Source organism: Chenopodium album, chromosome 6 (genome assembly GCF_948465745.1).
Source record: "Chenopodium album chromosome 6, dcCheAlbu1.1, whole genome shotgun sequence".
Taxonomy (NCBI): Eukaryota; Viridiplantae; Streptophyta; class Magnoliopsida; order Caryophyllales; family Amaranthaceae; genus Chenopodium; species Chenopodium album.
The window spans coordinates 74,778,292-74,805,582 of NC_137839.1; the positions used below are offsets into that span (position 1 = coordinate 74,778,292).

A 27,291-nucleotide genomic window follows, 5' to 3' on the forward strand; every position below is an offset into this window, starting at 1 on the left:
ACAAAATCTCACAAAAACAAAATCATTTTAAAAACCGCGTTTTTCTTTTCATCTTTTTATTGATTGATGCAAAAGCCGTCAGTTTTGAAGGAAAATTCCCAGACCTTTCGTTGAATGTTCTAACCTTATTTCCAAAACACCAATAAATCCAATCCAATAATAAAGGTTCCAACTTTTTTTTTTCCCGCTCTCTTTTTAACTCTCTCTTTAGTTATACTAGTGTCTATTAGGGGTGTTCAAATCCGGGTACCCGGAGTTTCGGGTACCCGAAAACCCGGGTACCCGAAGTTTCGGGTACTTGTTTATTTGTCCCATGTCCCGGCCCGAATATCTCGGGTATCCGGGTTCCGGGTACCCGAATTATTCGGGTCGGGACATAGGGTACCCGGATTTTTGAATTATTATAATTAATTTGCTCCCAAAAGGTAAAAAAATGAAAAAAATTAAATCTACTACCCAAACGCCACACAATCGAACAACCAAGATACAAAATAACCAATTGCACAAAGCTTTTTTCAATAATAATATATTAGAAATATAATTTATTAGAAAATATAATTAGAAATTGTAATTAATTTGCTTCAAGGTACTGTTGCAAGTCTTGGTTGTAAACAAAGAATTAAACAAAGGCTTCTACGATATACAAAGGTTTGTTGCTCCCAAGGTACTGTTGCAAGTCTTGGTTGTATACAAAGATGTTGACCAACTCTTGAATTAGTGACCACTGACGATGGAGTTGGAGTTAGGGAAAGCAGCAGCGAGCCTCAGACGGAGGTGGGCAAAGCAGCGGTTGAGAAGACGGTTGAGAAGAGGTTTGAGAATAGAGAAGTAGGAAGAACAGAGAGGGACCTCAAGGAAGAAGAAGGAAGAGAGAGATAGAGGCAGGAACAGAGAGGAACTTGGAGAGGAAGAGAGAGGGAGAGAGAGAGCGGCGATTGTGAGGAATTGAAGGAACCCTAATTTTGTTTCAAAAGAGAAGGGGCATGTGGGGATTGTGGGCTGGGCTTAGTATTTTTTTTTTGATATTAATTTATATTCGGGAATTCGGGTACCCGCGAATCATAAAATGCGGCCCATGTCCCGACCCGGATAACAAGCAATTTTCCCGGGTCGGGTACCCGTCCCGAAAAAACAGTTTTTTTCTCCAAATTTCCCATCGGGTATTTGCCGGGTCATCGGGAAATCGGGTCGGGACAATCGGGTCGGGTTTTTTTGAACACCCCTAGTGTCTATTGGCTAGTCGGCCGATAGCATGTTTTTCCATTGAGTTTTAATAATATTAATAATAACTCGAATCGAGGATTTGGGTATTTTTCTTTAGGATGAGATAAGAGATTTTGCATCTGGGATTTTTATTTTATTTTGTTTTATTGTTTGTTCAGATCCATTTTTGATTTATAAAGGGAAGTGACAAAAAATAAAATAAAATGCAGACAAGATATATGGAAAGATCGAATAGTATGGGTGGTGGAGGTGGTGGTAATGGTGGGAGAGAGAAAAGAGCTTTGGATTCAAACTCAACTGCTGCTGATGAAGATGGTCAACCTGATCGCAAAAGACCTGCTTTAGCTAGGTTCTTTCTTTTTTCTCTTAATCTTTACTCTTACACTGTGTAATTTGGTGGATTTGGTTTTGTTTGAATTGATGGGTTTTGATGTTTGATGGTTGATTTTTTCTGGGTTTTGGATGAATTTTTCTGGGTGTTTGGTTGATTTTGTCAATTTTATTTTATAATATTAAAAATTGAATCTTCAATAGTATTGAGCTATTTCTTGTAGTTTTAATTTTTTTAAAGAGTTGTATTGAGTAATAAAGTGGTCACTATATAATGAAGTTGTGAAGTTCCTTTCTTATCTTAGTTCAGTAATTCTTGATAGAAAAAAAATAAAATTTAATTATTTAATTTAACATGAAGTTTAATTTTGGAAAGATGAAGATTTGGAAGTTTCAAAATAGGAAATGAAATTATATAATCAACAAAGGGCTTGTTCATTGTTGTTTTAGTTTATGGAAACTAGAAAAAAGTGGTTTCTAGTCTTTAGTTGTTACATTTCATACTAAACATGTTTACCATAAATATGATAAATTTTAAATTCAATTTACGGAGTACAACTTACTTTATATACCATATGACTTGAAATTTCCTGAACGAAATCAAAATGTAGGCAAAGTCCGAGACAAAGCTTAAGTACTCTAATTCTACTAGAGTTATGCTTTAGTTTGAGTAGAGAAGTTGTGTATTAGTTTACTGCTTAGTGGAAACAATAACAAAAAAATATGCATTAGTTTACTGTTTTTGTAAAATAGGGATTTGGGATTAACTTTGAGTTTTTGCTTCAAGATTCGTGTGTTTCTCGAGCTTACATTTTTCAGTATTAAGTATTGTTTTACTCTACTGCAGTGTGATTGTGGAAGCCTTGAAGGTGGATAGTTTGCAGAGGCTCTGCTCATCCTTGGAACCCATTCTTCGGAGAGTTGTAAGATAATCAAACTTATGTATGATTCTTTGCTTCCTAATAAGGGATAAGTTTGGATGATTAATTTTGAAATCAAAATACTGTTCTTAATTGGTTTTTAATACTTTCTTATACTAGAAGCAAACCATTTTTAATTTGACATTCTAATTTTTCGGGGGAAGGGGGTAGTTTATACTTCTTGGCCTCACTAATTACTAGAAACTACCTACTTGTGTACTGTAAGTATCTACTTTATGACACATGCTGCTTTGTACTTCTCTTATAGTCGGTCTGTATGAACAATGAACAGGTTAGTGAAGAAGTTGAACGTGCTTTGGCAAAGTTGGGGCCAGCAAGGCTTGTTGGAAATGGAAGGTAAAACTCAACTAATTGATGTTTGAGAGAATTTACTTAGCTTTGCTTAAGTTCTTGCATACCACCTAAATATAACTAAAAGGTTTCACAGTTCAAATTATTTATAAATTTAAAAAGCTTAAATTCTAACCAAAGCTGTAGCCTAATAATAATTTGAAAGAACTGTAAGGCTGAACTTTGTTCAATTTTGTAGGACTTCTCCCAAGCGGATAGAGGCACCTGATGGAAGAAACTTGCAGCTTCATTTTAGAAGTAGGCTTTCTCTACCCCTTTTTACTGGAGGAAAAGTAGAAGGCGAGCAAGGAGCTGCAATCCACATTGTGTTAATTGATGCAAATAGTGGGCAACTTGTCACAACGGGTCCAGAATCATCTGCGAAACTGGATATTGTTGTGCTTGAAGGTGATTTCAATGATGAAGATGATGCTGATTGGACCCAAGAAGATTTTGAAAGTCATTTGGTGAAAGAGCGTGAAGGAAAGAGGCCCCTTTTAACTGGAGATGTGCAAGTGACACTGAAAGAAGGTGTAGGAACCCTTGGAGAACTGACATTCACTGATAATTCAAGCTGGATAAGAAGCAGACAGTTCAGATTAGGTCTGAAGGTTGCCACTGGTAATGATGAAGTTGTTCGTATCCGTGAAGCAAAGACAGAAGCTTTCACTGTCAAGGATCATAGAGGGGAATGTGAGTTGACTTTCTCTAATCTATGTGTTCCTGTGTTTCCTTTTTTTTCCAGCTTAGGTTTCCTCCCTCTTCTCTGACCTTGCATCTAATAAATTCGCTTTTGTGGTGTTTGTCTTATCTAGTGTACAAAAAACACTATCCTCCTGCACTAAATGATGAAGTCTGGAGATTAGAGAAGATTGGGAAAGATGGGGCTTTTCACAAGAGATTGAATAAAGCTGGTATAGTTAGTGTTGAAGATTTCTTGCGGTTCGTTGTCAGAGATCCACAGAGACTGCGAAATGTAAGAATGTTATATTTTTGCTATTTGATGACTATCCAATCTTAGGAATTTGACTAACATAACTGAAATCTTTGTAGATACTAGGGAGTGGCATGTCAAACAAGATGTGGGATGCACTTGTGGAGCACGCAAAGACGTGTGTACTTAGTGGCAAGGTTTTTATCTACTATCCCGATGGTCCACAAGGAGTTGGTGTAATCTTCAACAGCATTTATGAGTTTATTGGCTTATTTGCTGGTGGTCAGTACTACTCAACTGACTCGCTTTCGGACACTCAGAAGGTGAATATTCCTCTGAAACAAATCCCCTATCTTTTTTCAAATAAAAAAAAAAAATCCTTACACTCGCTGTTACCATTTCACCATTTGTGATAATGTTGCTTTCAATTTTAAAAATGTATGCCTAAATATTTGCATCCAAACGGGCATATTGATTGATCACCTAATTGAGTAAGACTTGTGGAATTGGACCATAAATGCAACATATGCAGCTTGAAATTGACCTTACAAGGTTGAATGAAGAAGAATGATTTTTGCAAACCTTAACCATGTTAAGCATGGTTAGGTATGTGTTTAATATGTTGGCTGAATATCTATTATGTTGGCAGGTCTATGCAGATTCCTTAATAAAGAAAGCATATGAGAACTGGATGCATGTTGTGGAATATGATGGCAAGTCTCTCTTGAGCTTAAAGCAGAGCACTATTGAAGATTCTTCGAGGACTGAAGCATCAGTTTCCCAACCAAACCCCAATTTCTACAACCATCAACTCTCGCTACCCAGTTTACCTGTTGCTCCTCCTGTGGAGCAGCCTTCTGTGGATCCTAATCTCAAGATGGGAGGTAAAATTCTTGGCATTTGTAAAAAGCATCTTTATTTTTCACCTTTTCACTGCTACAAAGGATTTTTCACAAAGCAAACGATAAAACTACCATATAAACAACAAATATAGCATTACTAATACAAGCTTGTATTTATGTTTCAGGTTTACATGATACAATGGGGACAAGATATTCTGCACAGTCACAAACAATGAACCTTAATGGATCTGCACAGTTTGATGCCCCCTCATTTTTGCCTCCAAATCAATTTATGGGCTCTTCGGGTCTAAGCCAACTTAGAAACAATAATGCATTGTCTCTTGGATCAGCACAACCCTCTTTCTCTGGAATGCAGCCTGTTGGAACCACCAACTATGCTGATTACCACTTACTATCAGAGGATGAAATCCGCATAAGAAGCAATCAGATGCTTGAACACGAAGACATGCAACATTTGCTTCGCCTCTTTGGGATGGGTGGTAGTCATCAAGCTCAAACTCCTGTCGTTGCTGAAGAAGCATACCCATATCCGGCAGGTTATGCACCATCACCAGCAATCAACTTCAATTTTGATGAGGATAGAGGCCGCTCTTCTGGGAAAGCAGTTGTGGGATGGCTCAAGCTTAAAGCGGCCCTTCGATGGGGAATCTTTGTTAGGAAGAAGGCTGCTGAGAGACGAGCTCAACTTGTCGAGTTGGATGATACATAGATGTGAACCCCTACTAAGATTACCCTGCTTTATTTACCATAGCTTCCCGGTTCATCCCACTTTGCTTATGTCCTACAAATGCTCATCACAGGCAAAGTTTCAAAACTTTGTTTGAATTTTATAGTGGGATGATGCCTGCTTTCTTGACTTGCTTGGTTATGGATCCTTGATGATAAAAGGGCATCAAGCTCAGTCGAGATGCTGTTGCACAAGATACTTATGTTAAAGATAATCTGCGATAATGGGAGGGTTAGAGGTTTGTCCCTGGATATCTCCATGGACATACCTCCATTAAGGTCTTTAAAATAAGAGGCCTGTTATATCTTCAATTTTTTTCCTTGTGTACTTGTAGTTTGTATCATGACTTGTTAGATGAGGTCTAACATAACAAAAATCCGTTGTATTTATTATTCAACGCAGCAATAACTGTCAGTGGTAGTTGGCTAGATTACCAACCAGATTGAATTTCATGCTTGAATGAATTTTTCATTTGTTTTTGAATTTCTGTTTGATCACTTGCTTGAATACTTGCTGCTTTTTTAAGGCTTCGGTGGTTGTCTTTCAAGTAGTGTATAGTTTAAGTTTTCATCTTTGCATTGATACAATTAAACAATCTACATTCCATAATATACTACCCGTTTCTGTCATAAGAATTCAAGTCAATTAGCATATTTTCATCTGTTTATGTAAATTGCTTAGATCTTTGATAAATTTAATTTTTTTTATATAATTCAGTAACTGAAAATAGTAGTATTCACCTTCTACGTTTACAGAGAATTATCTTGGGTAGTTTGGCCATAACTATAAACAGGAAACAATAGTTAAGGATGACAAATAAAAAACAAGAGATTGGGAAACCCTACATCTGAAAGCAGGACTAGACCACCAGACCACCTAATCAGAGTTTCTATGCTCTATAGTTGAACGATGTGAAAGCAAACTTCAACTACGAGGCTTACAGCTACATCTGAAAGCAGGTCTAGACCACCAGATCACCTAATCAGAGTTTCCATGCTCTATAGTTGAACGTTGTAAAAACAAACTTCAACTACGAGGCTTAAAGCTTGAGTGCCGCTGCTCTCCTTTTGCTCAGAGGAGTCTAAACACAGTGCTGGATGATCAAATAATTCAATCCATATCTGAGGCTGATTCTTCTTCTTCTTCATCTTCATCGAGAATGTAAACTAAGGCTCGCTTTCGAACAGCAAAAACACAGCCCACGCCTCTGGATGCTGTTGCAAATTTTGAAGTAAAATGCTTGTAAGTATTTTCATCAGCATCATCATTGTTAAAAGAAATTGTTTAAAATCACTGTATCCAAGTATAAAGTGCCATATGCGCAAATCTTGAGGTAGAAAGATAACTTACAACTAATTGCAAGTGGTGGAACCACATTGTGAGGTATGCTTCGAACCTTTGCACTCTCCATTTGCAAGGGCAACGTAAGATCCTAAAGTTATACAAGTGCATTAATTAGAAAATCAAGAACTTCAACCAATCAAAATGCACATCATAATCACAACCCACAGCTCCCAATTTGTGAAGAATTTCTGTAAGAAAAAATTCAGCACAAAAAAGTTTCAAAAGCATTCCAACTTTTTTAGTAGACAAGATCTAGCTGTTTTAAGAATTCAGAAAAAACAATAATCAGGGTACATCTTGGTAGCAAAAAGTAGTAATGTCTATTTCACTTACAAGTGAAGACAAATATTTCACTAGTCTTCCTATTAAGATATTTTCATATCAAATGCAAGCAGGGATCACCCATACTTCACTAATTGCTAGTTGCTAGGGGTCACTCATACGTCACTAATTGCTAGTTGCTAGGGATCACCCATACGTCACTAACTACAATTTTCACCTATACAACACTAATTGCTAGTTATCCAGCAAAATGCATTCTATTTTACTTTTATTTACCATTGGTATTCCTCTTATTTTTGAATGTTCAACTTCACTTTTAATCCAATTGCTTCTTTATTGGAGAACATGATTACATTGCCTCATGAACCAAAAGACAAAACAAAAGGATCATGAGACGCCGCAGAACTGGAGCCAGGATCCTTCATTGAAATTCTTAATGTTTAGAAGATCTAGGCATTTGTTCAGGCCATCTTCTTTGTTCAGATACACCGTTTTACAGGTTGGGGCAATGAACAAATGGAGTCATCAAGAAGAAGATATCTGATAACAATAGCAGCATAGCACTATAGCAGTCACTATGTGTATGCCAACTAACTCGGTTAAATTCTTGGGGGTTGATAGTACCCAAGACCTAGGATTGAATCCTGTCTACATCATTTTCTCTTAACTCCCTCTGATCACAAACTCAGAGGGAGAAATAATTTTACATTGAAATAATAAATAAAAAACTATAGCAGTCACTACTCAGCATGTGAAAGACCTACCTGCAACTGATCCAAATTCCAAAAATTTTGATTGGTTGATCTTGAAATAGATACAAATGGAAGATCGTTTGTTGGCACCATCATGAGCTGAGCATTTCCACTGCTGTCAGAAGCGGCTGTTACTTCATTCAACAGCAAAACTAACTGACGTTCCTGTATTAAAGAGAAACATATCCGTCTCAATATTCAGGGAAAAAGTCTTTCCATGAAGCAAGTTGGCCAAAGTAGAAAACAAGGGCTAAAAAAGGCTTTTAAGTGTATTATGGAAATACCTTGTAGAGGGATAAATCCATGCAACTGAAATCCTTTGACACAGACAACAGCAAGGCTTCAACTGTAGTATATTTGTTCCTAATATTACCTGCTTCATTCATAACTCCCCGTAATATGCATATACAGTTTGAAACATCTGATGAGGACCACTCAGGTATTTGGAAAGTGATGTAGTCTACAAGGTTTTCTTGACTGGTTTCACATGCTGAAAATTCAGGGGCAGCATCCTAAAATGAAGCAATGCATAAAAAAAGGGGAAAAAAAACACAGAATAGATGCTATCATATGATGCTCTTAAGAGGATATTGTATGTCAGTCTTGAAGTTTGCAAGGTACCCATGTTCATGAGAACACTAAAAGAAAATGAATGTCTAGTTTGCACTGTGACCTGACATTTGACCTTGGGAGGAAGCCCCAGTTTATCACCTTGATAAACAAAATTCGTTTATCAAGTGGCCAAATCGTAAATAAATCTTAGGTATACAGCATCTATTACATTCCTCTGTTCATTGTTCTTTAATAACGAACTGGACTCAGATAATTTTTTTTTTTTTTTGTTTGTTTTTTTTCCAAATCTCTTCTACAATTCACAGCAAATAATTGCACTCCATAGCAAGTTAGCAACAATTTAATAGGGGCATAAGAGTTGCCCAGTGAGAATATGGGTGCTAAATAGGTTTGATTCCATGCATCCCAATTCACAGGGAGGTTTAAGTGGGAGACAAACGAGGAAAATAAGGGATAACATTTCTAATCTTCTTTTAATCAAACAAGTCAAACCATACACAGTATATTTTAATCTTTTTTTAAAAAAAAGGGAACTAGAGATGAATAGATCTGTCAATTCAGGGTAAGCTGCGATATTTCCAATCATATCTTGTGCAAAAGGAGAGAGGCATTTCTCAGAAGTATTATGTTACAGATGCCTATTAACCAGTTAGCTATTCACAACAGATCTATGTGAAGACAATTTGATGAGCTATTCTTTGCTTAACAGAAACAAACTTACAAGCTGAAGCTACATTATTCAGCCTTTTAATAAATTTTTTTCCCTTTCAGGGGCCTATTATAGAGTCATTCGCTGTGTTATTCTTTCCTATAATGACATAATTTACAAACTGATGCTATGTTATTCAGCTTTGGGTGCGAATTCTAGGGACATAATGACATATTGCCTTTAATCAAGACAACCATAACTGACCAGGTAAAGCACACAAACAATTCAGGATAAAAAAAAACTCAGCAGGCGTCTATGAGAACATTTGGAGATGAACTCACTTGCAGTCCAGAAGCTGCTAAATTGTATTAGTTGCAAGCTTGTCTGGAATATAAAAAACTAACATTGGTAACAAATTATGTACAACAGAGCATTTACCCAATAAAATGATATTGATGTCGGAACACTGCAATGGGTGGATGGCGATGAAGATTGGAAAGAGTAGAGAGGCAGCATCTGCTCACATATTATCTCCTTTGAAATGGTTATATAGGGCATATTGAACGCCTCCTTGAAACTGGAAAGTGTGACATTACATTAAAATAAAGGAAGGAGTAAATCCAAAAATAAGAAATTCTTGCAATGTTAACAAACAGATCTGAGGACATTCTACTCTAAGCACAGCAACTACATCTATGGGTGACAACTACACAACTGGTAACATCTTTCAATTTAATATTTTCCAACAACACACTGGATACAAAAACAAAAAAATATTTTATATAATACTCCTTCCGTCCCCTAATACAAAGCCTCATTTTCTTTTTGGGTAAATCAAAATACAATGCCTCTTTCTATTTAAAGGTTGTATTTTTTGACATTATTTTAACATCAATTTCCAATACTTTCTCTCTATCTCTTCAATTATTCCCAACTACTTTTTTTTTTCTCTATATATCTCTCTAACCCCCACATGCAAACATGTATTTTTAATCATTAGTGTTACAGAATTTACAACTTTCTTCATTCTCGCATAAAAACCAAAAGAGACTTTGTATTAAGAGATAGAGGGAGTAAAAATAAAAAGAGCACAGAAGAATATTTTTTTTCAGATAAACAAAAAGGGCAAGGCATGAGAAACTAAAGAGAAATTTTTTCCTCGGACAATAAAAAAAATACTCGAACCCTTTTTGCATACTCCAATTTCTATATTAGTATGTCCCTAAATGTATACCTTATCCCATTAATGATCATTTGGTCCTCCACTCCTCCCTCTACTTTACCCTCTCATAAACCATATATGGTCCCACTATTTTTCTTAATAAATATGCCTACCCAAATATTTAAAAATTGTACTCCTCCATCTCATAATACAATGCCTTATTTTCTTTTTGGTAAATCAAAATACAATGCCTCTTTCGATTTAAAGGTTGACATTATTACCCTCTTTTTAATGAGTTGTCATCTTTTTTCCTTTTCTTTTCTGTACTTTCAATATCAATTACACTTTATCTCTATCTCTTCAATTATTTCCAATTACTTTTTCTTTCTCTCTAGGAAAATTGCTCAAAATAATCTTAACTTTTGCCAATTGGCTCGAAATAATCCCAACTACAGATTATTTTTAAATAATCCGAACTTTGGGGGTCATTAATTTTTATTGGTCCCAAGTGACCTGTAACTTGAAAAAGAGGTTTTTTTTTTTTTTTTTTTTTTTTTTTTTTTTTTTTTTTTTCAGTTACACGTGTCAACACTTAATAGGTTGAAAAAATAATAAAAAAAAACCAAAAAAAAAGGAAAGAAAACCCAGCCCCCCACCCACGCTCGTATCACCACCCACTGCCACAGTTTTCACAGCCCCGCTGCCATCCCCCCACCCGCCGGCAGCGCAGCCCCCACCCCCACCTCTCGCAATCCCCTCCTCACCACCTATCGCCGAAACCAGTCCCCCTCCCCTAAATCCACCACGATTCAAGGATCTATTCGGCGACGTCGGTAGGCTATCGGTTGAGAATCGTACCGATCACGACGTCGTTTGAGGAGAAGAGTCGCAGATGTTGATTCTCGTAGGAGAAGATGATCAGTGGAAGAGAATTTCGGATTGCGATGAAAAAGTTGGAAAAGATAAAGCGAAGGAAGAAGATGAGAAAAAGGATTGATGATGGCGCGACGTAGTAGTTGCCATTGTTGTTACAGAGGAAAGAGAGAGTGAGTTTTTTCAATTTGGGTAAGGCTTGCACAGCCCGCGGCGGGGGATGGCAGCAGGGGCTTCCGGAAACGACCAAGGGTGGTGGTGAGATTGCGTATGTACGGACGTATAATGGGGGCTGGGGTTTTTTAATTTTCTTAAAAAAGGTTTTTTTTTTCTTCTAAATTTCTCAACCAATCACTTGGTGACACGTGTCCCTTAACCTGCTGTAATAGGTTGGGTAACCGGTTGGGTCCGTTAAAAGCGAATTACCCCTGAAGTTTGGATTGTTTAAAAATAATTCATAGTTGGGATCATTTTGACTTTTTGAGCGAATGGGCAAAAGTTGGGATTAATTTTATCGATTTTTTCTTCTCTCAATCTCTTTCTAACCTTACATACACATATGTATTTCTAATCATTAGTTTTAAGGAATTTATAACTTTCTTAATTCCCGCGTAAAAACCCAAAGAGGCATTGTATTATGAGAAGGAGGGAGCACTAAACATAAATAGTGCTTACAAAAAGAGACAAAAGGGAGTACATATAATGTTCTAAATAAAAATAAGGTTACTAATTGATACAAAGAGATACCTGGATTCCATATACTGGAATTCTTTAGCTAAGGTTCTGTGCAGGCATTCAGTATCAGCAAACCCCCCTAATTTAACAAGTTCTTCAACTCGCTGTGTTGTATCCCTGAGGCAATAGCAATATGAGACTAATAATCTGAAGTACATACGATCTGTTCCTTCAGGCAACCAGAAAGCATAAAAAATTGCTTTGAGTCTTATGTTTTTCCAACATGGTTGTCAAACAATCAAAGTGAGATGGGGGTGGGAGGAGTTTGCTAAAAGGTAGAGAAAGAAACAGTAGAGCAACAGGGTTGAAAAAGGCATTTAACTTTCCAGTGCTTAGATGACTTACGAATCAAGTTGTACATAATGATCAACCATAGATTGGTCCAGCAGCAGCTTTACTGGATCCCGATCATAGAGAAACTTCAAAAACATTATTACAAGTTCGCTGCAAAGTGCAAGCTAAGAAACGTAACTACAAGAGAGACACATGGCCAATCAACTTTTCAAATACCATTTTTAAAAAGTAAAGCTAGATACCTGTTGTATGCTGGAAGCTGATCACTAGATTCTGACATAAGTATCTTTATACACCTTGACAGCCAGCTGAAAAAATTTATGAACTGAAGGAGAAGAATTAAAACAGGATGAAGAAAAAGAGAAAGTGACATAAATTCTTATCAAGCTGACCACTCTTTAAAGACTTGATGAGAGGGATTGATAGGGCCAGTTGGGACTTCTGAACAAGCTGACAGAGTGACAGTTTTGATACTTATGGGTCTATGAGGAGAGGGTAGATTCAGAGGAATTTATCTTCAGCTTCTTCCTCGTTGTAAATCAACAGCAAAGAACTTCAAAAAACATAACAATTTTATTTGATATGATAGGTTTCATAGGAATTTTCTGAAGGTGATGAAGTTTTAGTTCTGGCTTTAGTTGGAGAAAATAGGTTTGAGATTTGGGGTTGAAGAATAACTTAGATAGGTGAAGAGTTGCCTAAGAGTGACTCTAAAGAAACATGCTAATGAACAATTGTGAAAATTGAATCATACAATTATACATTCTTGTCTGTACAAAAGAGCTTAGCCAAAAAAATTATTGAAGAAAAAGCCAAAAAAAAGGACCTTTAGCAAGCATACCTGCTGGGAAACAGACGAAAGAATCTGCACAAAGCGCACTACTTGTACAAGCAACATTCCTACTTTTTCTGTTGCATTATCTATAAGTTTTTCATCCAGGCCAATGCCACCATAGCGTGCCCGCCACCTTGAAAGACCTCTTAGTTCTCCCATTCTAAATCCAATAATTTCTGCTGCTGGCTGATCAAAGTAGAGGTAATGATGGTTAACAGTTTTGCAGCAATTATGGAAGGAGTCTGTCCATTTCCCAAAAAGCTAATATTCTTGACTTTTGGAATTTGGACTACAACGAAATATATCAAAACGGCTAATAAATTGGTTGAGCTACTACAAAGGTAAGGCTACATACACCCAACTCCCCTAATTTTACCTGTTGAGAGCCTCTTAAGAGGCATTGTGAAAATGATGGAGACAAGGAATGAGCATGCTGATTTCGAAACAAAGGCTTATATAAGTTTTATCAGTTTTGCTTTTCTTAATCCTAATTTACATTCAAAGTGAGTCAAAAGTATGCCACACCATGTTTCAAAAGGGTTCAAGGAATGTGCAGCCAATCTTTGCAAAATATAACAGTTTATTAGCACATGCCTGGATTACAATTTACATTATAGTTCATGGTAAGATAAAGGGGCAAATCATATGGCAGTTTAAAATGTAATTTCTGTGATAATTATCATGCTTCAAGATGTTCACATATTTTATAGCAAATGGGTAATACTAAGATCCTTATTCTAAATTCCACCATCTGAAAATTTCCCTGTGTGTAATCTATATTCTTAGGAGAGGGTGTAAAGTTTTGTAGAAGTTCAAGGAGTTTAGAAGTTTTGTAGAAAATAAGCCTCACTTGAGGCCTTTACAAGCAAGAGAAGTTGCAGGTCATTCAGCACAAGACAATCAGAAATTTAAGGAATTCAGATGTAACAACACCAAATACTGAGCATATAGCCAGAATCCGTCAGACAAACTTCAACACAATAACTGGAGAGTCTAGGTAGGCTAAAATGAGAAAAAGATAAAAGAGACATGAGGAGGCACCTTTAGGTTAATAAGTCTCCCTTTACTTTGCAACATACTATGTAGATATTACTTAGCTTTTATAATTTACCTTATTAGAGGAGAGAATGGAGGACAGAATTGTGCCCTTACTAATATCTCTAATTGATATTACCATTAAATATGTCAAGAGGTTAATGGAATAGATGATTAAAAGTATACAACCATGAGATGAGAGTGAAAGGAGTGGAAAAGAGGTGTACCTGGATATGATCAAGGAGAATAAGCTGAAGTTCACTTCCTGCACTAGATACAGCCTTCATCACTCGCTTGAGTCCCTATTCAGAATGAAACAAGAATAAGTATCTAAATTTTTGCCCCTTCCCCATACACACACCATGTGAGTTCATCATACCGATTCACCAAGAGAATTGACCAGAAATTGATGAACCGGTGGACTAGTTCGAGCGCCTCCTAGAAGACTCAAAAACTCCTCTTGAGGCGATGAGTCCAGTCCTATAAATGAAACAGACGGAGGTCTAGAGTAAAGTCAAAAATAAATGTAGATGTGCTGTAGTGTGGTCCACATTAAGATTACCGTGGTCAACAATTAGTGTAGATAAAGAATGAAATTTGTCTTGGAATATCTGCATGGCATCACACCACTGCTTATACATGATTGAAAGTGATGCTCGAATGACCTCAGTCAAATCTTCAATGCTGGAAGCTTGTTGAGCGATTTGATGAAGCTCTTGTTTCCTACAAAAAGTATGATCTTCAGCAAAATGCAAATTCTTAAACTCCTTCACATTAATTAAAGCTGGTTAAACTTGAAATTTTGAAAACAAGGCTAGCATGAAGCACATATGATTCAAAATGTTTATTTTATTTATTATTATTTTTTTTTAATGTATGTACGCATGATTTTAATATTAAGGGAAACCATTCAATTAAAAATGAACAGTTAATGTTACAATTTCTAAATGGCCGATGAACTTTTCTCCAGAATTTACACACACGTGATGTCCAACACAGAGCAACTAGCAGATTTAGCTAGCTGGAATATTACTTTCTATATCAAGTCCAAGTGCTTTCAAGTTTCAACCACAAAATAGCTATAACAAACCATATAATCAATGTACCAGTGTAGACTATTTCCGTTCCTCTTGAAGTTTCTCTTAGACTCTTACATCAACTGTTTAGCTTAAATTTTTTTCAGGATTTCCCATCTGAAAGATAGAGATGCAGAATGGCTAATGAAACTACCACATCCAATTTACAAGACTGTACCAAGGAAGTGATGATATCTGCATCTGCATGTTCACTGATGTTATTACAAGTGGCATTAAAGAAAGAGTTATAATCAAGGCCAACTCCCCAGTAGTAGAGATAAGGGGATTCAAACACAACAATCCGCATGCATTACTTAATTGGAAAATCATCATGCTAATACATTTAAACACAGAGAACCATGACTCTCGAGTTCCAAGATATGACACTAGTACTTGAAGCAAGGACGAGATAAGCATGAGAATAGAAACCACGGCTCTTAAGTGTCAATATCATGATTTGGACATGAGACCACTAAATGAATGAACAAGTGTGCCAATAGGAAATATCTCTAGACTTCTAGTAGAGTGATCTAAATCAGGAGGTGCTACAAAAACTAGATCCCATTTAACTTCAATATCTTCAAAGTGCATATTACCTTTTCCGGAAAATAGAGGTGTCCAGCACCAAGCAATGCATACCCTCAGTTTTATTTCCTGACATTGGCCCATGATTGAAATCACTACTGCTGGAAGAAATTTCTCCAGAGCAGACGATGATCAAACGACAAAAATCCTTCGACAAAGCAATCTAATTCCAGAGGAAGGAAGAAATTAGAATTCACAAATTAAGTTCATTTTCATAGGAAAAACTCGAAAAAGGCTAAATGAATATGCATTGTAGGTAAATGTGAAAGAGAATCAGCATGCTGTACCTAAATGTCAGTTTTTAGACTAAATAACCCTAGATTGAATTCCTTGAAATGGAAATTATATTTTCAAACTTGACACCTCAAAAGAAATATTAAACAAATAGGGAGCACACATGCATATAGTAATCATACTTTAAACAGTTGTGTGTCCAAATGTAAACTTAGCTCTTTAACTGATTCATCCATAAAAGAAGCTTAAAATATTCTTAATCATACCAATTTAGATTGTTACTCACTATTTACATTTTGGAGTCAGGAAAATATCAGAGAACATTTGAAGGATAGATTGCTTTTGAAGGTACTCACCTTATAAATGGAAGCATGCAGGATCTGAAATGCTACTTGATTGCCAAGTACTGGAAGAGACAAATTGTGTATATTCTGGCAGAAACCCAATTGATGTCAGGAATGGTAAAATTTAGTAAAAATGATAATTTGCAGGAAAAAAAATAATTGACTAAATCAAACAGAGCCATGTGAAACACAAGATTCTATATAACTTCCAAAGACGAGAGCACACTTCATATTAAATCCCACAAATGAGCTTCGGAAAGGTTAGAAGTTAGAACAGTGTATCTCACTTGTAGCCATACTAAAAGATGCTGTCATTTTCCTTCACAAAAACAAAACAGGCAATTATCAAGTGATCAGGACATGAACATTAAGTGATAAGTCCATGACTTTTAGTCCTTTCTCATTTAATATAATTTAAGGCATTCCATTACTTCCAGGAGTAGTCACAAAGTAGGAAAATAAGGTGTAGTTAGCATATTATAGCCTATTAGAAACCAGAGTTGTAAAATAAATGATACTCTCGTCATTCAAAAATAACATGGGCCTTATGTGACTCACTGACTCTTGTCCAGTAAATTTGAAGAAATTATAATGGCAAGAACATTATTTGATGTTAGTAGGCTTTGATTACAGAATTTAACTAAAGCCGATGTTTTGAAGTGAATATTTTTATTTCAGTAATGTTATTTTATAAACAATAAGCGATGATTGATTTTAAGAAGCACAGGTTTCAAGCTGTGTGAAATTTTATTATGATATAGGTGGATGAGGAAGAGCGATCTCTGAATTGTGTCTGAGGATTGACCTGACACATGACTTTCATATTCTCGAAAGAATGCAACAAGTTATGCATATAGGTCAACTGGTCAAGACATTACAAATAAGCACAACTACCTGTCAATCAGAAGAAGCTAGTTTACACATTGTATCAGATCAATTCAGGTAACATGCAGTTCCAATTTCAGCTGGAAAATGCTTGAAAAAACCCCAATCTTTTGGTTTGTATCTAGATAACAAAAAGTCAAACTTCTACCCTACAAAAGAAAAACTAAACTCGTATATGGATATTACTACTCTCACCCTTTTAGAACAACTTTTAACTTCTAATTTTTGTTTCTACATTAACTAATGCTACAAACCATTGACCCTATGGGTAAACCTAAAAAACTTCACATCTGACTCCCTCATCCAGGTAATACCTACTTGCAGATGATAAAATATTGGTTACCAGTCCCTTTGTTTCAAGCTGGCTTCATTCAGGTGTATCTTTACCAGTTCTAAGTCTTCTAACCAAAGCTGATAGCTAACCAAATTAAAGATGCTAAAAATAAATAAGAAAGCTAATGGTACATTCATAATATTTGAATTCAGCTCCAATATAGCGCATAAGGCAATTAAGTTACTCACAATTTTTCCAATGGAGAATATACCAAATATGCTAAAGCAAACATTTCCATCTTTATCAGCACTGCATAAAATATTAAATCGTTGATGCGAAGCATTTAGCAGATCCTGAAACGAATCTTCAGTGTTATCTATAAGAGTGGAATCTCCAGATACTACTCCTGGCATCCGTGGGACTCTTGGAGCAGGAGGGAAGAAACGCAATGTACGATCTTCATAAGACACGGTGTTGTCTTCATTATCCTGGATTATAATAAATAAATAAAACATGTAGTTATAATACAAGGGAATATGAAATATAGTTATATACTATGACTAAAAAGAATTCTAAAATAAAAAGACAACGAAATATGCATCCTTGCAACATAAGAATAAAATGACTTGGGCATCAAGTCACAAAGCACTTCCATTTTCTTTTTGGGTTGATGAAAGTTTTTTTTATCTATTCCAATCTGAGGGGTTTGGATGAATTTTGATAGCAAGAAATAGTACAAGATAAATAAATTTTAAAAAACAATTATAAGCTCTAGTCACCTGTCCAAGTCCATTATCCTCCTCCCAGTTAAGACAAACTACCGCAGCAGTGTGAGACTTCATGCTTCTTAATAGTTTCCCATTCTGCAGTAATAGAAGCATTCAGAATGAAAGATAATAGTATATATTATTAATATCAAGAAAATTCTCAACAATTAGTTGTCACCACGAAATATATATACATATATTTCAGCACAAACTCCTCATTCATAAAATCTGCACAGAGTTGTTGGAGAAAGTTTCACAACTACATAGCACAAAAGAACTAATTTAACCTACAATAGACAGGTAAAGTGAGGGAACCAAGTCTTTCAGGAGAAGCTGTAACTTGGGAAAACTGTTAAATGCTTTTCTTCAAGTTTAGATTATAAAAGCAAGGTAGGCTATAATATCAAAGAATATTAAATCATAGATTCTGTTGGAAATAGACAAAAACGAAATCATTCTCTAGTATTGACTATTGAGGTCATCTAGGTTCTTAATAGCTCACGATCAATAATATTTATCTCCTAATTAATATGCCTTCCAAAAAACCTCACATCAAAGATTTTGTATTTCATTTTTTGCCATTATTTATATACTCAAGAAGGTTGAAATAATTTTTCTTCTAAGATATATCGGTGTTTGAAATAATCAAGAGTTTAGAATATCCTTTGCCATTGTTTATATAATCAAGGTCTTGGTGAGGTTTTTGTGATGAGGTGCACTCAGGCATGAAGACATATCACCACTTCTTTTTATTTCTCTTAATGCAGAATTTAAATTTAATTCTGTTAACCATGGAGGCATGGAGCATGGACTCAACTACCAGGAACCCACTCTTTTAACACCATAAAATGGCAGAACCAAGAGTCCATCGTACAACCTGCATTTGCAGGAACAGGAATTAATTATACAATACACCTGTGCTTTGTGCAAAGGCCTTAGGACATCAATTGCCTCAGTGCACCAACAGTCTTTTCCAACACTGAGAAATACATGCCGATACAGATCATGAATTAAATCTGCCTTCCTATATATCTACCAATTTTGGGTCAAACATGCTACTTTAGTTTGGCGTCTAAGAGAAAACTGAGGCCTACCATCTTTTAGAAGATATATCTTTTAAATCTACACAGAGAGGTTGGAAGGTTCAAAACTTTAAAACACAATATACTCCCTCAAAGACTAAAATCACACCGTTATGATCATGGATACATGAAACTTTAGTGCCAAGAGTCTATACAGAGAACCAATTTTGTGCCAGGTATTCACCATGATGATACGTTGGTAATGGGGACCTTTTGAGTACGCTTGAATTCGCAGGCAAAAAGTGCCAAAAGCTGAGGCATTATGTACTTATTACTTATAAAGCTGTTAGTTACGTTTGGGTTTAGAGTACATGAAAGAGAAGGTCAGAACTCAGAAGTACACTTGTGAGAAGGATAGGGGGAAAGTTGAACAACCAACCTAGTAAAAGCAGATACAGGATATCCTTGTGGAAGATAGATCAAATAGTATACTCATTTCACCCCTGCCCCATCCCTAAAAAGAAGAGTGATAGGGAGACACACATACACACCCAAACACTGTCACTAGAAATCTCATAGAACATGTAAATCAAAGAATAGCATCAAGAAGTTAAATCATAATGAGAGAAACAAAATGAACAGGCAAGCAATGTTAAGCATTGCATAAAAACTATAGACAGGTCATGTTCAACAAATCTCGCAAATCAGAAAAAAGCAGAATAGTAAAGCTAGGAGAGTAATCAGAAAATTTATAATAATAAATTAATAAACATACTATGGAAGAACAAGATGATGATGAGGCGCAGAGTAATAAAAAGCAACTGTATAATACTTCAACATCTTAGGTACTAACTTCAACATCATGCAACGATATGGTTCCATCTTCAAGGCCAACAGCTACTGCTTTACCATCAGGACGCCAACATAATGATGTTATACACTTTCCTAAGATGATTTAGAAACATCAATTAAAGTCAGATTTTAAAGATTCTTCTAATAGTATGGTCCACAGTAAATTGTACTCATAATATTTAGTCAGATCATATAAAACAAAAGGTATTATTGAACCAGAGTATCACCAAGTCAAAGTTACACAGAGACTGCAGGATGTATATATATATATACATATATATATATATATATATATATATATATATATATATATATATATATATATATATATATATATATATATATATATATACATTCACATTTACAGAATAAAATACTAGAAGGGAAAGCATATAAGACGCAGAACATTCAATAAAGCACCTGCCAAAGAAATTCAATACCTAAGAAGTAAAAGAAGATTTATTGCCTCTTAAAATACTTAACCAATTTTATAAGCATTACCACAAGGGAGAATGGCATAAGGTGAACACAATAAAGAAATCCACAATTAGACAGACTTTCTAGCAGAAACTATATTGGGGGAGTTGTACTCATGAACTAAAATCCATCCGTGAAACCATCAGTAAAATTGCAGATAAGCTATTTTTATAATAAATTAAAGAGCATAACTATTGCTGATTTTAGAGGTTGTATTATTATGGACCGGACCATGGCAATTCTCTTAATAAAAGACACACATATTTCATTAACTTTTCTTTAATCAATTAATATATTCCTTCTAGGCTTCTACCACATAATGCTTGCAAACATCTACCATTTTTCAACTTTCACGTCGTAAATTCCATGATTTAAGTCATACAATGTATTTCTTCACCATAAAATGTTACTCATATTAACCTAAGTTCCAATCCATAAAATTCACTCCAAACTAATCCAAATTAGAATTATCCAATAATTCCCAACTTGATTAACACGACACAATCTACAAACTCCCACTCGTGATCTTAATTCTCACACCATATACTCCAACAAAGGTGAATTTTAATTCAATGAAATAACGACGACTACTCCTAGCAAAAACCAATGCCCCTAAACTTTTTTCAACAAATCAATGCTCTGATTTCATAACAGGGAAATGGAGCCAAAATAAACACACATACCAGGTGAAATTGTCCATAATCGTTGCCAATTAAAGCGGTGCAGTATAATTTTCGAGTCCTCCGTCACCATTGCCAATAAATCCTTTTCTGGATTCCATTCAGCCAGTTTTATCTAATCAAATGCATAGATATAATCAAATTCAACAACAACATTGTGTTAAAATCAAATTGAAGAATTAAATTTATTTAAACTTTCAAAAACTAGTAATAGTAGGACTGTAGGAGAGAGAAAGAGAACCTGAGAAGGCGCTGGTTTGTCAAATTGAAGCTGAAAAGGAAGAACTCGTTCTGATTCATCGGTTTCCATTGCCAAAAATTGATTAATCTCTGCAAAATTCAGAAACATTAATCCCAGAAATCACAAAATAATCAAATTTAAAACCCTAATTGAGTTTGAACAAGTTCAGTAGAATAAATTGATTAGAAATACAAATTTTAAAATTAAACGATGAATTCATAATATGTGAAATTAGGTGTTGAAGAAATGCAAATGAATATGATTAAATTAGCAAAAAAAATTGGGGAATTTGGGAAAAAAAACCTGAAGAGAAGGAGTGTAGCAAGAAATTATAGCAGCAGTATTGAAAGTAAAAGGCGGGATTTTGGAGGGTTTTATACGTCGTGTTGGAGAACTCGCAAATTTTGAACCTTCTTAGATTAAAAAAAAATCTTAAAAATGCGCCGTTGCCGGGGATCGAACCCGGGTCACCCGCGTGACAGGCGGGAATACTTACCACTATACTACAACGACTGGTTTGATAAAATTTGGTGGGTTTCTATATTTGACATAAGGAATGTTATGAACACTTCCTCCGTTTTAAAATACTTGTTCCAAAATTTTCTTAATTTTCATGCGCGGAATTTAAAGAAAAATAGAAGAAAGTAATAAAATATGGAGGTAGTGGGGTTGGTGAAAGTAATTTTTTTTGTAAAAAACCAAAAATAGTGGAGAAAATTGAAAGAGAGATAATATGAAATTAATATTGTTGGGACCACTTGATGAGAGAAATTAAGAGGAATTCTTGAACTCTAACCGTTATAGTCATTTATGACTCTAACAGCACACGTTCGTTGGTATTTCACATGATACCAACAACAAATTATATCGATACCAACAAAACAATTTTATGTTCGTTGGTATCATTGAATAAAGTGGTTGGTATCACGGTGATACTATCTAAAGTATAATAAAATACAAGTCTGTGTGATGACATTATTTTTTTCAAGTACGGTAAAAGTGAATGGACGATTATACCCCTTGTTAGAGTCATAAATGACTCTAACAGTTAGAGTCCTAGAATTCCTCAGAAATTAATTAAATATTGTAAAAGCTTTCCAAATAAGGAAATGGACCAAGTATTTAAAAACAGTCAGAAAAGGAAAGTGGAGTAAGTTTTTAAAAACGGAGGGAGTAATATTTAGGGTTGTCAAAAGCTGACACAATACGGTAACCCGACACGAAATAAGCGGATTTGGATATAAAGATTTCTTGACCCGGCGTTTACATAATGGATCGACACAAATTAAACGGGTTAGGTACCCGAAACTGACATGCATGACCCAATTATATAAATGGGTTGAACAACAATCCGTCAACCCGAACTTGACACACAATCTATTAATTAAGGTTTGTTCACTTCAGCTTAATTTCAGTTCAGTTCAGTTCACTTCAGCTCTAATCAGTTCAGTTCATTTCAGCTACAATTAGTTCAATTCAATTCAGTCCAGCTCCTAATTTCCTTCTATCATAAATTATTCAGTTCAGCTCCAATCAGTTCAGTTCAACTCCTAATTTCCTTCTCTCATAAAATATTCATTTCAACTCAGTTCACTTTAGTTCGGCTCCAATCAGTTTAGTTTAGCTCCAATCAGTTCTGTTCAGCTTCTAATTTCTTTCTCTCATAAAATATTCATTTCATCTTAGTGCAGCTCAGCTCCAATCAGTTCAATTTAGTTCAGTTTAGCTCAGTTCAGTAAATGTGAACAACCCTTATTAAGTAGTAAAAAAAAATAGAATTTTTTTAATCAAAACTTGTAAATTTGTTAATTACCTTCACTACCATTTATACATGTTGGTAATTTTTTGACGGTTAATTTGACGAAAAAATTATAATGTTTATCTTTCGTAAATTAAAATCTAATTTGAGACAATTCTCATGGATGGTTGAATTGTTAAAACTACTAGCTAGTTTTAAACCTTTGTAGTATCTTTTGCTAAAACACTAACTTTAAACTGTTGTAGTATAATATCTTAATGAAATAATGATGTCTATTTTTTTATTTTTGAATTGAATATTAATTAGTCTATTACGTATTATGCGGCCATGTGGGTAAAATGTTACTCGGGTAACCCGTTTAATAAACGTCTTAGGGTTGGGTCAAGAGTTTTCAACTCGTTTAATCAACGGATTAGGTTTGAGTCAAGGGTGTCGTTTAACATTGACACGACCCATTTGACAACTCTAATATAAATATTTGTAACTTATTTTATATTCATATATACGACAGACATTCATAAACCCTAATTAAACCTTCGTTCTTAGTTTTGAAAGTTGGGAGGAATCCCAAATGGCCACCAACAATCCAAAGAAACCCCGGTTAAAAAGCTCAACCAAGATCGATCGAATAAGTAAATTACCAGACGCAATCCTCCTCCATATATACTAAGTTTTCTTCCGGCACGCGACGCGGTTTACACCGCGCCCTCCCTCTCTAAGCGCTGGGCTCCTCTTAGGTCCTCCCTTCGCTCTCTCGTTTTCCGCGAACATATTAACAACAATGTATTTTGTGGATGCAACGTTAGTCAGGTTCAATTTCCAAAAAATCGGCAGATTTTGCATTGCTTTTCACTATGAAACTCCGCTTCGAAAGTTTGGTAACAATAATGGTAATTTGCCAAACCATGGTAAACCTAAAGTTGATACTTGGGTTGCTTTCGCGGTTACACGTAAGGTTAAAGACCTTGAATTGCTCCTTATTCTAGGCTTCGGACATCAGATAATTAGGTATGTGTTGCCTAGATTCTTGTTCGAAAATAAGGTTTTGACAAGCTTGAGCATAAGAAATTGCGAGTTTTCGGATTGCAAAAGTTCGATTAATTGGTCATCGTTGAAGACTTTGGTAATGGAAGATACTAGTTTGGATGATAAAGTATTGGCAAAAATAATGATGGGTTGTCCGCTTTTAGAGTGCTTGAAATTGGTTAATTGTGATGGGATTAATAACTTAGATATCTATATCTATATCTAATTATCTATACTTAGTATTCAAAAACAAAAACCATCATCCCTATAATGCCACATGTACATTTCATTTTTTTTCTCCAAAGCCACATGTCCGTTGTTTGGTTCACTTTCCTCTAGTTTAATTTCTACTACAATTACATTCAATTTTCACCTCTTCTTCTCCTCTATAAACTATTCATTTGCCAATATAAATATATTAAAAAATAATTATTTATATAGTATACCTATTTGAAGGTTTTGGACTTCTGGTGCTTGATAATTATAGATTTCGTTGTAATGAAGTGGGTAATAAGCTAGAGTTTCAGCTCCTTTCCTTAAACTATTGGTTGTTTCTAAGTTTATGTGTTACAAGAAGGTTGTGTTTAAGATTTTGTCGGTTGTGTTTAAGATTTTATCTTCCTTGATGGAGGCAACATTCAAGGAAGGAAATACATCGTCGTTTGATCGACTGAATTACAATGATCGAATGAAATACAATGATGATGAACGACCTTATGAAAAGGATGATGTTGAGGAGAGGGTTACTATGGTGAGGACCTTTTGTTAGTAGTGTTCAAAATGTAAAAAAAACTCACTTTCGGAAGTTGGTGCATCCAGGTTAGTATATTTCAATTTTATTTAGTTATATAAGTGAAGTCCCGTAAATACAAATCAATAACTACTTCAAAGAAACAACAACCAATAAAATTAATCAAAATTAAGTTAAAATAATTTAAGCTCAGCAAAAATAATTAAATTATTGTAAAATTAATTTAGTTTTTAGCAAATAATTTAGTAAAATTAATCGAGTTAAAAAAGAATCAGATAATTTTAGGAAAAATAATTTCAATTCAGCATATAATACGTTATACGTGAAGAGATTAGGGCCTTTGTGATTATATATATGACTTTGATTCATTTTAATAGTTGGACAATATGTAGGTTCTCTTTAATGAAGCATTGCCTTATTCGTTTCCAAATTGTGTGAGTCTTACTTTGGATATCAACCTAAAGAAATGGGAACTCCACGGAATAGCAACCATGCTTAATAATTGCCCCAAGCTAGAGAAGTTGACGATCAACATGTGGACTTCATCGTCTAAAAGAGTATGATTCTTCTCATTGTCGTGTTTCTTTTCTATGATACCCTTTTTTTTTTGGTAATTCTACGGTGTAATAGTTGTCTTATTTCTATCCTACTTTGTACCATGTATACCATTTAACATGGGTATAAGGAGTAACCTGATTCTATTTTAGGAAACTTGAAAATTTCACGGACATCTTATGAGAGCTAGTGCGTCTCCAGATGGAGGAAGTATGTACATACGTAGCTTATTTATTGTAACTATATTTATAATGTCGATATTTCATCCTATTGTATGCAGGTGATGTATGATAACGTCACTTATCCCGAATTTATAAAAATGAAAGGTCTACAACACCTTAAGACAGTGAAGATTGTCTCTTGAGACGTGCAAAAGTGCTGGAGAAACTGTCTATATATACAAATATGTACGATGATAAACAAGGCGTACAAGACCAGAAATTGGGATGGATACAATTGCTGCACTCTCATTCTTTCACATGCTGTCGAACCTCCCAAGGTCCTCCCCATCTGCTGTGATTCAAATCAACTAGACACGGGTTTTTGTTGTGTTGGTCTCATTCGTTCTAAGGTCGTGAACTCGTGACATGGTTTTAGGCTCGGTTTAGTTTGAACTGCATTGTTGCTTTTGTTTGCTTTTCGAATTATGTTCTTTTGCTAGCTTTTGCGTTGTGCACTATATTGAGATGTTTATTTGATCGTCGAGAATTGAAGAGAATGCAAGTCTCGACGAAACATTGCCCCAAGGACTAAGCTAAGGTAGACTTGATCTAGTGTGTGGGATAACTTGATCTTAGACTCTTGGAAAGCTTGTTTGATTGTTGATGATGATTTGTATAATTCAAATTGGATTTTGAATCATGCCATATGTCCCGGAAAAGGCTAATCTACACCTGACATTGCAGCAAAACTTATTGTAGTATGTAATCAATAGCTTGACACTCCTAAATAATTAACACTTAAAGATATGGTGTCTATAAGCTAACGCAACCACTGGAATGAATATTAGTATAAAGCCCTATTCACTTCACCTTAAAAAAAATATTTAGTAAAAATAATTTCCGTTCACTAAAAATCAATAACTTTGAAGAAATATAACAGAAAATCAGTAATACTAATTTCAGTTCACTAAAAATAATTTCAGTTCAGTAAAAAAAAAAGTGACGTGAAGTACGGGGCCTAAGTGTAAGGCCCCGTTCACTTCACCTTTGCTGAACTGAAATTATTTTTATTGAAATAAAATTATTTTTACTAAACTTAAATTATTTTTACTGAATTGAATTTAATTTTACCGATTATCTGTTATATTTCTTCTTTAAAGTTACTAATTTTTACTGAAGTGAACTTATTTTTACTTAACTGAACTGGAATTATGTTTACTAAACTGAACTGAAATTTGTGTAATGAATTAGGTCCAAGCTCGTTTTCATGTACATGGCATTTCCTACTTTGAATTACAATATATTATTTATCTAGCTAGGAATATCAACATTTAAGCATATATAGCCTAAATGACTACACCTCGAAGGGGAATATTTGATGTACGATTTTTTTTTGGAAGATTGTAATTCTATCAACCTTAAAGCATATACTTACACGGCTACACCTACCTTGAATAGTTTTTTTTTTTTTTTTTTTGCAAATGAGGAACAAAATCCAAAGATAAAAAGAAAAACCAACAACCTAATCAAACGGTCGCTAAAAATATAAAAACGGACACAAATATTAATTACGACCGTCAATGGTCGTAACGGCTGGTCGTAATTCACGTGGTCGCAAAAAAACAAAATTACGTCTAAATGACGGTCGCAAGTTAAATTGCGACCGTTTTATTTATTTTCAATGACCGGTAGTAAAACGGTCGCAAAATTTAGTAATTG

At 35.0% G+C, this 27,291-nt stretch overlaps 3 protein-coding genes and 1 non-coding gene across 4 annotated transcripts; 2 read left to right on the forward strand and 2 right to left on the reverse strand.

Annotated features, from left to right (window-relative positions):
- Positions 1-5,832, forward strand: LOC145636314 (calmodulin-binding protein 60 B-like). Its single transcript, XM_081687840.1, has 9 exons — positions 1-165; positions 1,383-1,573; positions 2,402-2,477; positions 2,767-2,831; positions 3,025-3,518; positions 3,641-3,801; positions 3,879-4,082; positions 4,409-4,643; positions 4,787-5,832. Exons 2-9 carry the CDS (start codon positions 1,428-1,430, stop codon positions 5,329-5,331), a joined length of 1,926 nt encoding a protein of 641 aa, XP_081543966.1. The 5' UTR covers positions 1-165; positions 1,383-1,427; the 3' UTR covers positions 5,332-5,832.
- Positions 5,833-6,033: 201 nt separating this feature from the next.
- Positions 6,034-21,666, reverse strand: LOC145635288 (anaphase-promoting complex subunit 4-like). The gene is made up of 20 exons (XM_081686572.1): positions 21,624-21,666; positions 21,321-21,409; positions 21,083-21,194; positions 19,924-20,015; positions 18,061-18,144; positions 17,530-17,769; positions 16,135-16,209; positions 15,556-15,707; positions 14,446-14,606; positions 14,263-14,363; positions 14,111-14,185; positions 12,855-13,034; positions 12,256-12,338; positions 12,065-12,163; positions 11,732-11,836; positions 9,388-9,526; positions 8,012-8,239; positions 7,740-7,892; positions 6,700-6,781; positions 6,034-6,563 (listed from the first exon to the last, which is right to left on the reverse strand). Exons 2-20 carry the CDS (start codon positions 21,387-21,389, stop codon positions 6,460-6,462), a joined length of 2,334 nt encoding a protein of 777 aa, XP_081542698.1. The 5' UTR covers positions 21,390-21,409; positions 21,624-21,666; the 3' UTR covers positions 6,034-6,459.
- A 95-nt stretch (positions 21,667-21,761) lies between these two features.
- Positions 21,762-21,833, reverse strand: TRNAD-GUC (transfer RNA aspartic acid (anticodon GUC)). The gene has a single exon. It is a non-coding gene; the product is annotated as a tRNA-Asp (tRNA).
- Positions 21,834-23,860: 2,027 nt separating this feature from the next.
- On the forward strand, positions 23,861-25,775 carry LOC145637244 (uncharacterized). Its single transcript, XM_081688717.1, has 4 exons — positions 23,861-24,283; positions 24,683-24,856; positions 25,249-25,413; positions 25,692-25,775. The coding sequence occupies exons 1-4, from the start codon at positions 23,861-23,863 to the stop codon at positions 25,773-25,775; spliced, it is 846 nt and encodes a 281-aa protein (XP_081544843.1).
- Positions 25,776-27,291: the final 1,516 nt, after the last annotated feature.

Bases quoted from the DNA above. Each gene is read 5' to 3' on its own strand.
- LOC145637244 (XM_081688717.1), top strand. From the start codon at position 23,861: ATGTATTTTGTGGATGCAACGTTAGTCAGGTTCAATTTCCAAAAAATC. The intron at 24,857-25,248 runs GTGAGGACCTTT...GACAATATGTAG, and splicing joins TTGAGGAGAGGGTTACTATG to GTTCTCTTTAATGAAGCATT. The intron at 25,414-25,691 runs GTATGATTCTTC...TATTGTATGCAG, and splicing joins GGACTTCATCGTCTAAAAGA to GTGATGTATGATAACGTCAC.
- LOC145635288 (XM_081686572.1), bottom strand. From the start codon at position 21,389: ATGGAAACCGATGAATCAGAACGAGTTCTTCCTTTTCAGCTTCAATTT. The intron at 20,016-21,082 runs GTATGTGTGTTT...AAATCATCTTAG, and splicing joins ATTATGGACAATTTCACCTG to GAAAGTGTATAACATCATTA. The intron at 16,210-17,529 runs GTGAGTAACTTA...GGTTTCTGCCAG, and splicing joins TATTCTCCATTGGAAAAATT to AATATACACAATTTGTCTCT.
- LOC145636314 (XM_081687840.1), top strand. From the start codon at position 1,428: ATGCAGACAAGATATATGGAAAGATCGAATAGTATGGGTGGTGGAGGT. The intron at 2,832-3,024 runs GTAAAACTCAAC...TCAATTTTGTAG, and splicing joins AGGCTTGTTGGAAATGGAAG to GACTTCTCCCAAGCGGATAG. The intron at 4,644-4,786 runs GTAAAATTCTTG...TTTATGTTTCAG, and splicing joins TCCTAATCTCAAGATGGGAG to GTTTACATGATACAATGGGG.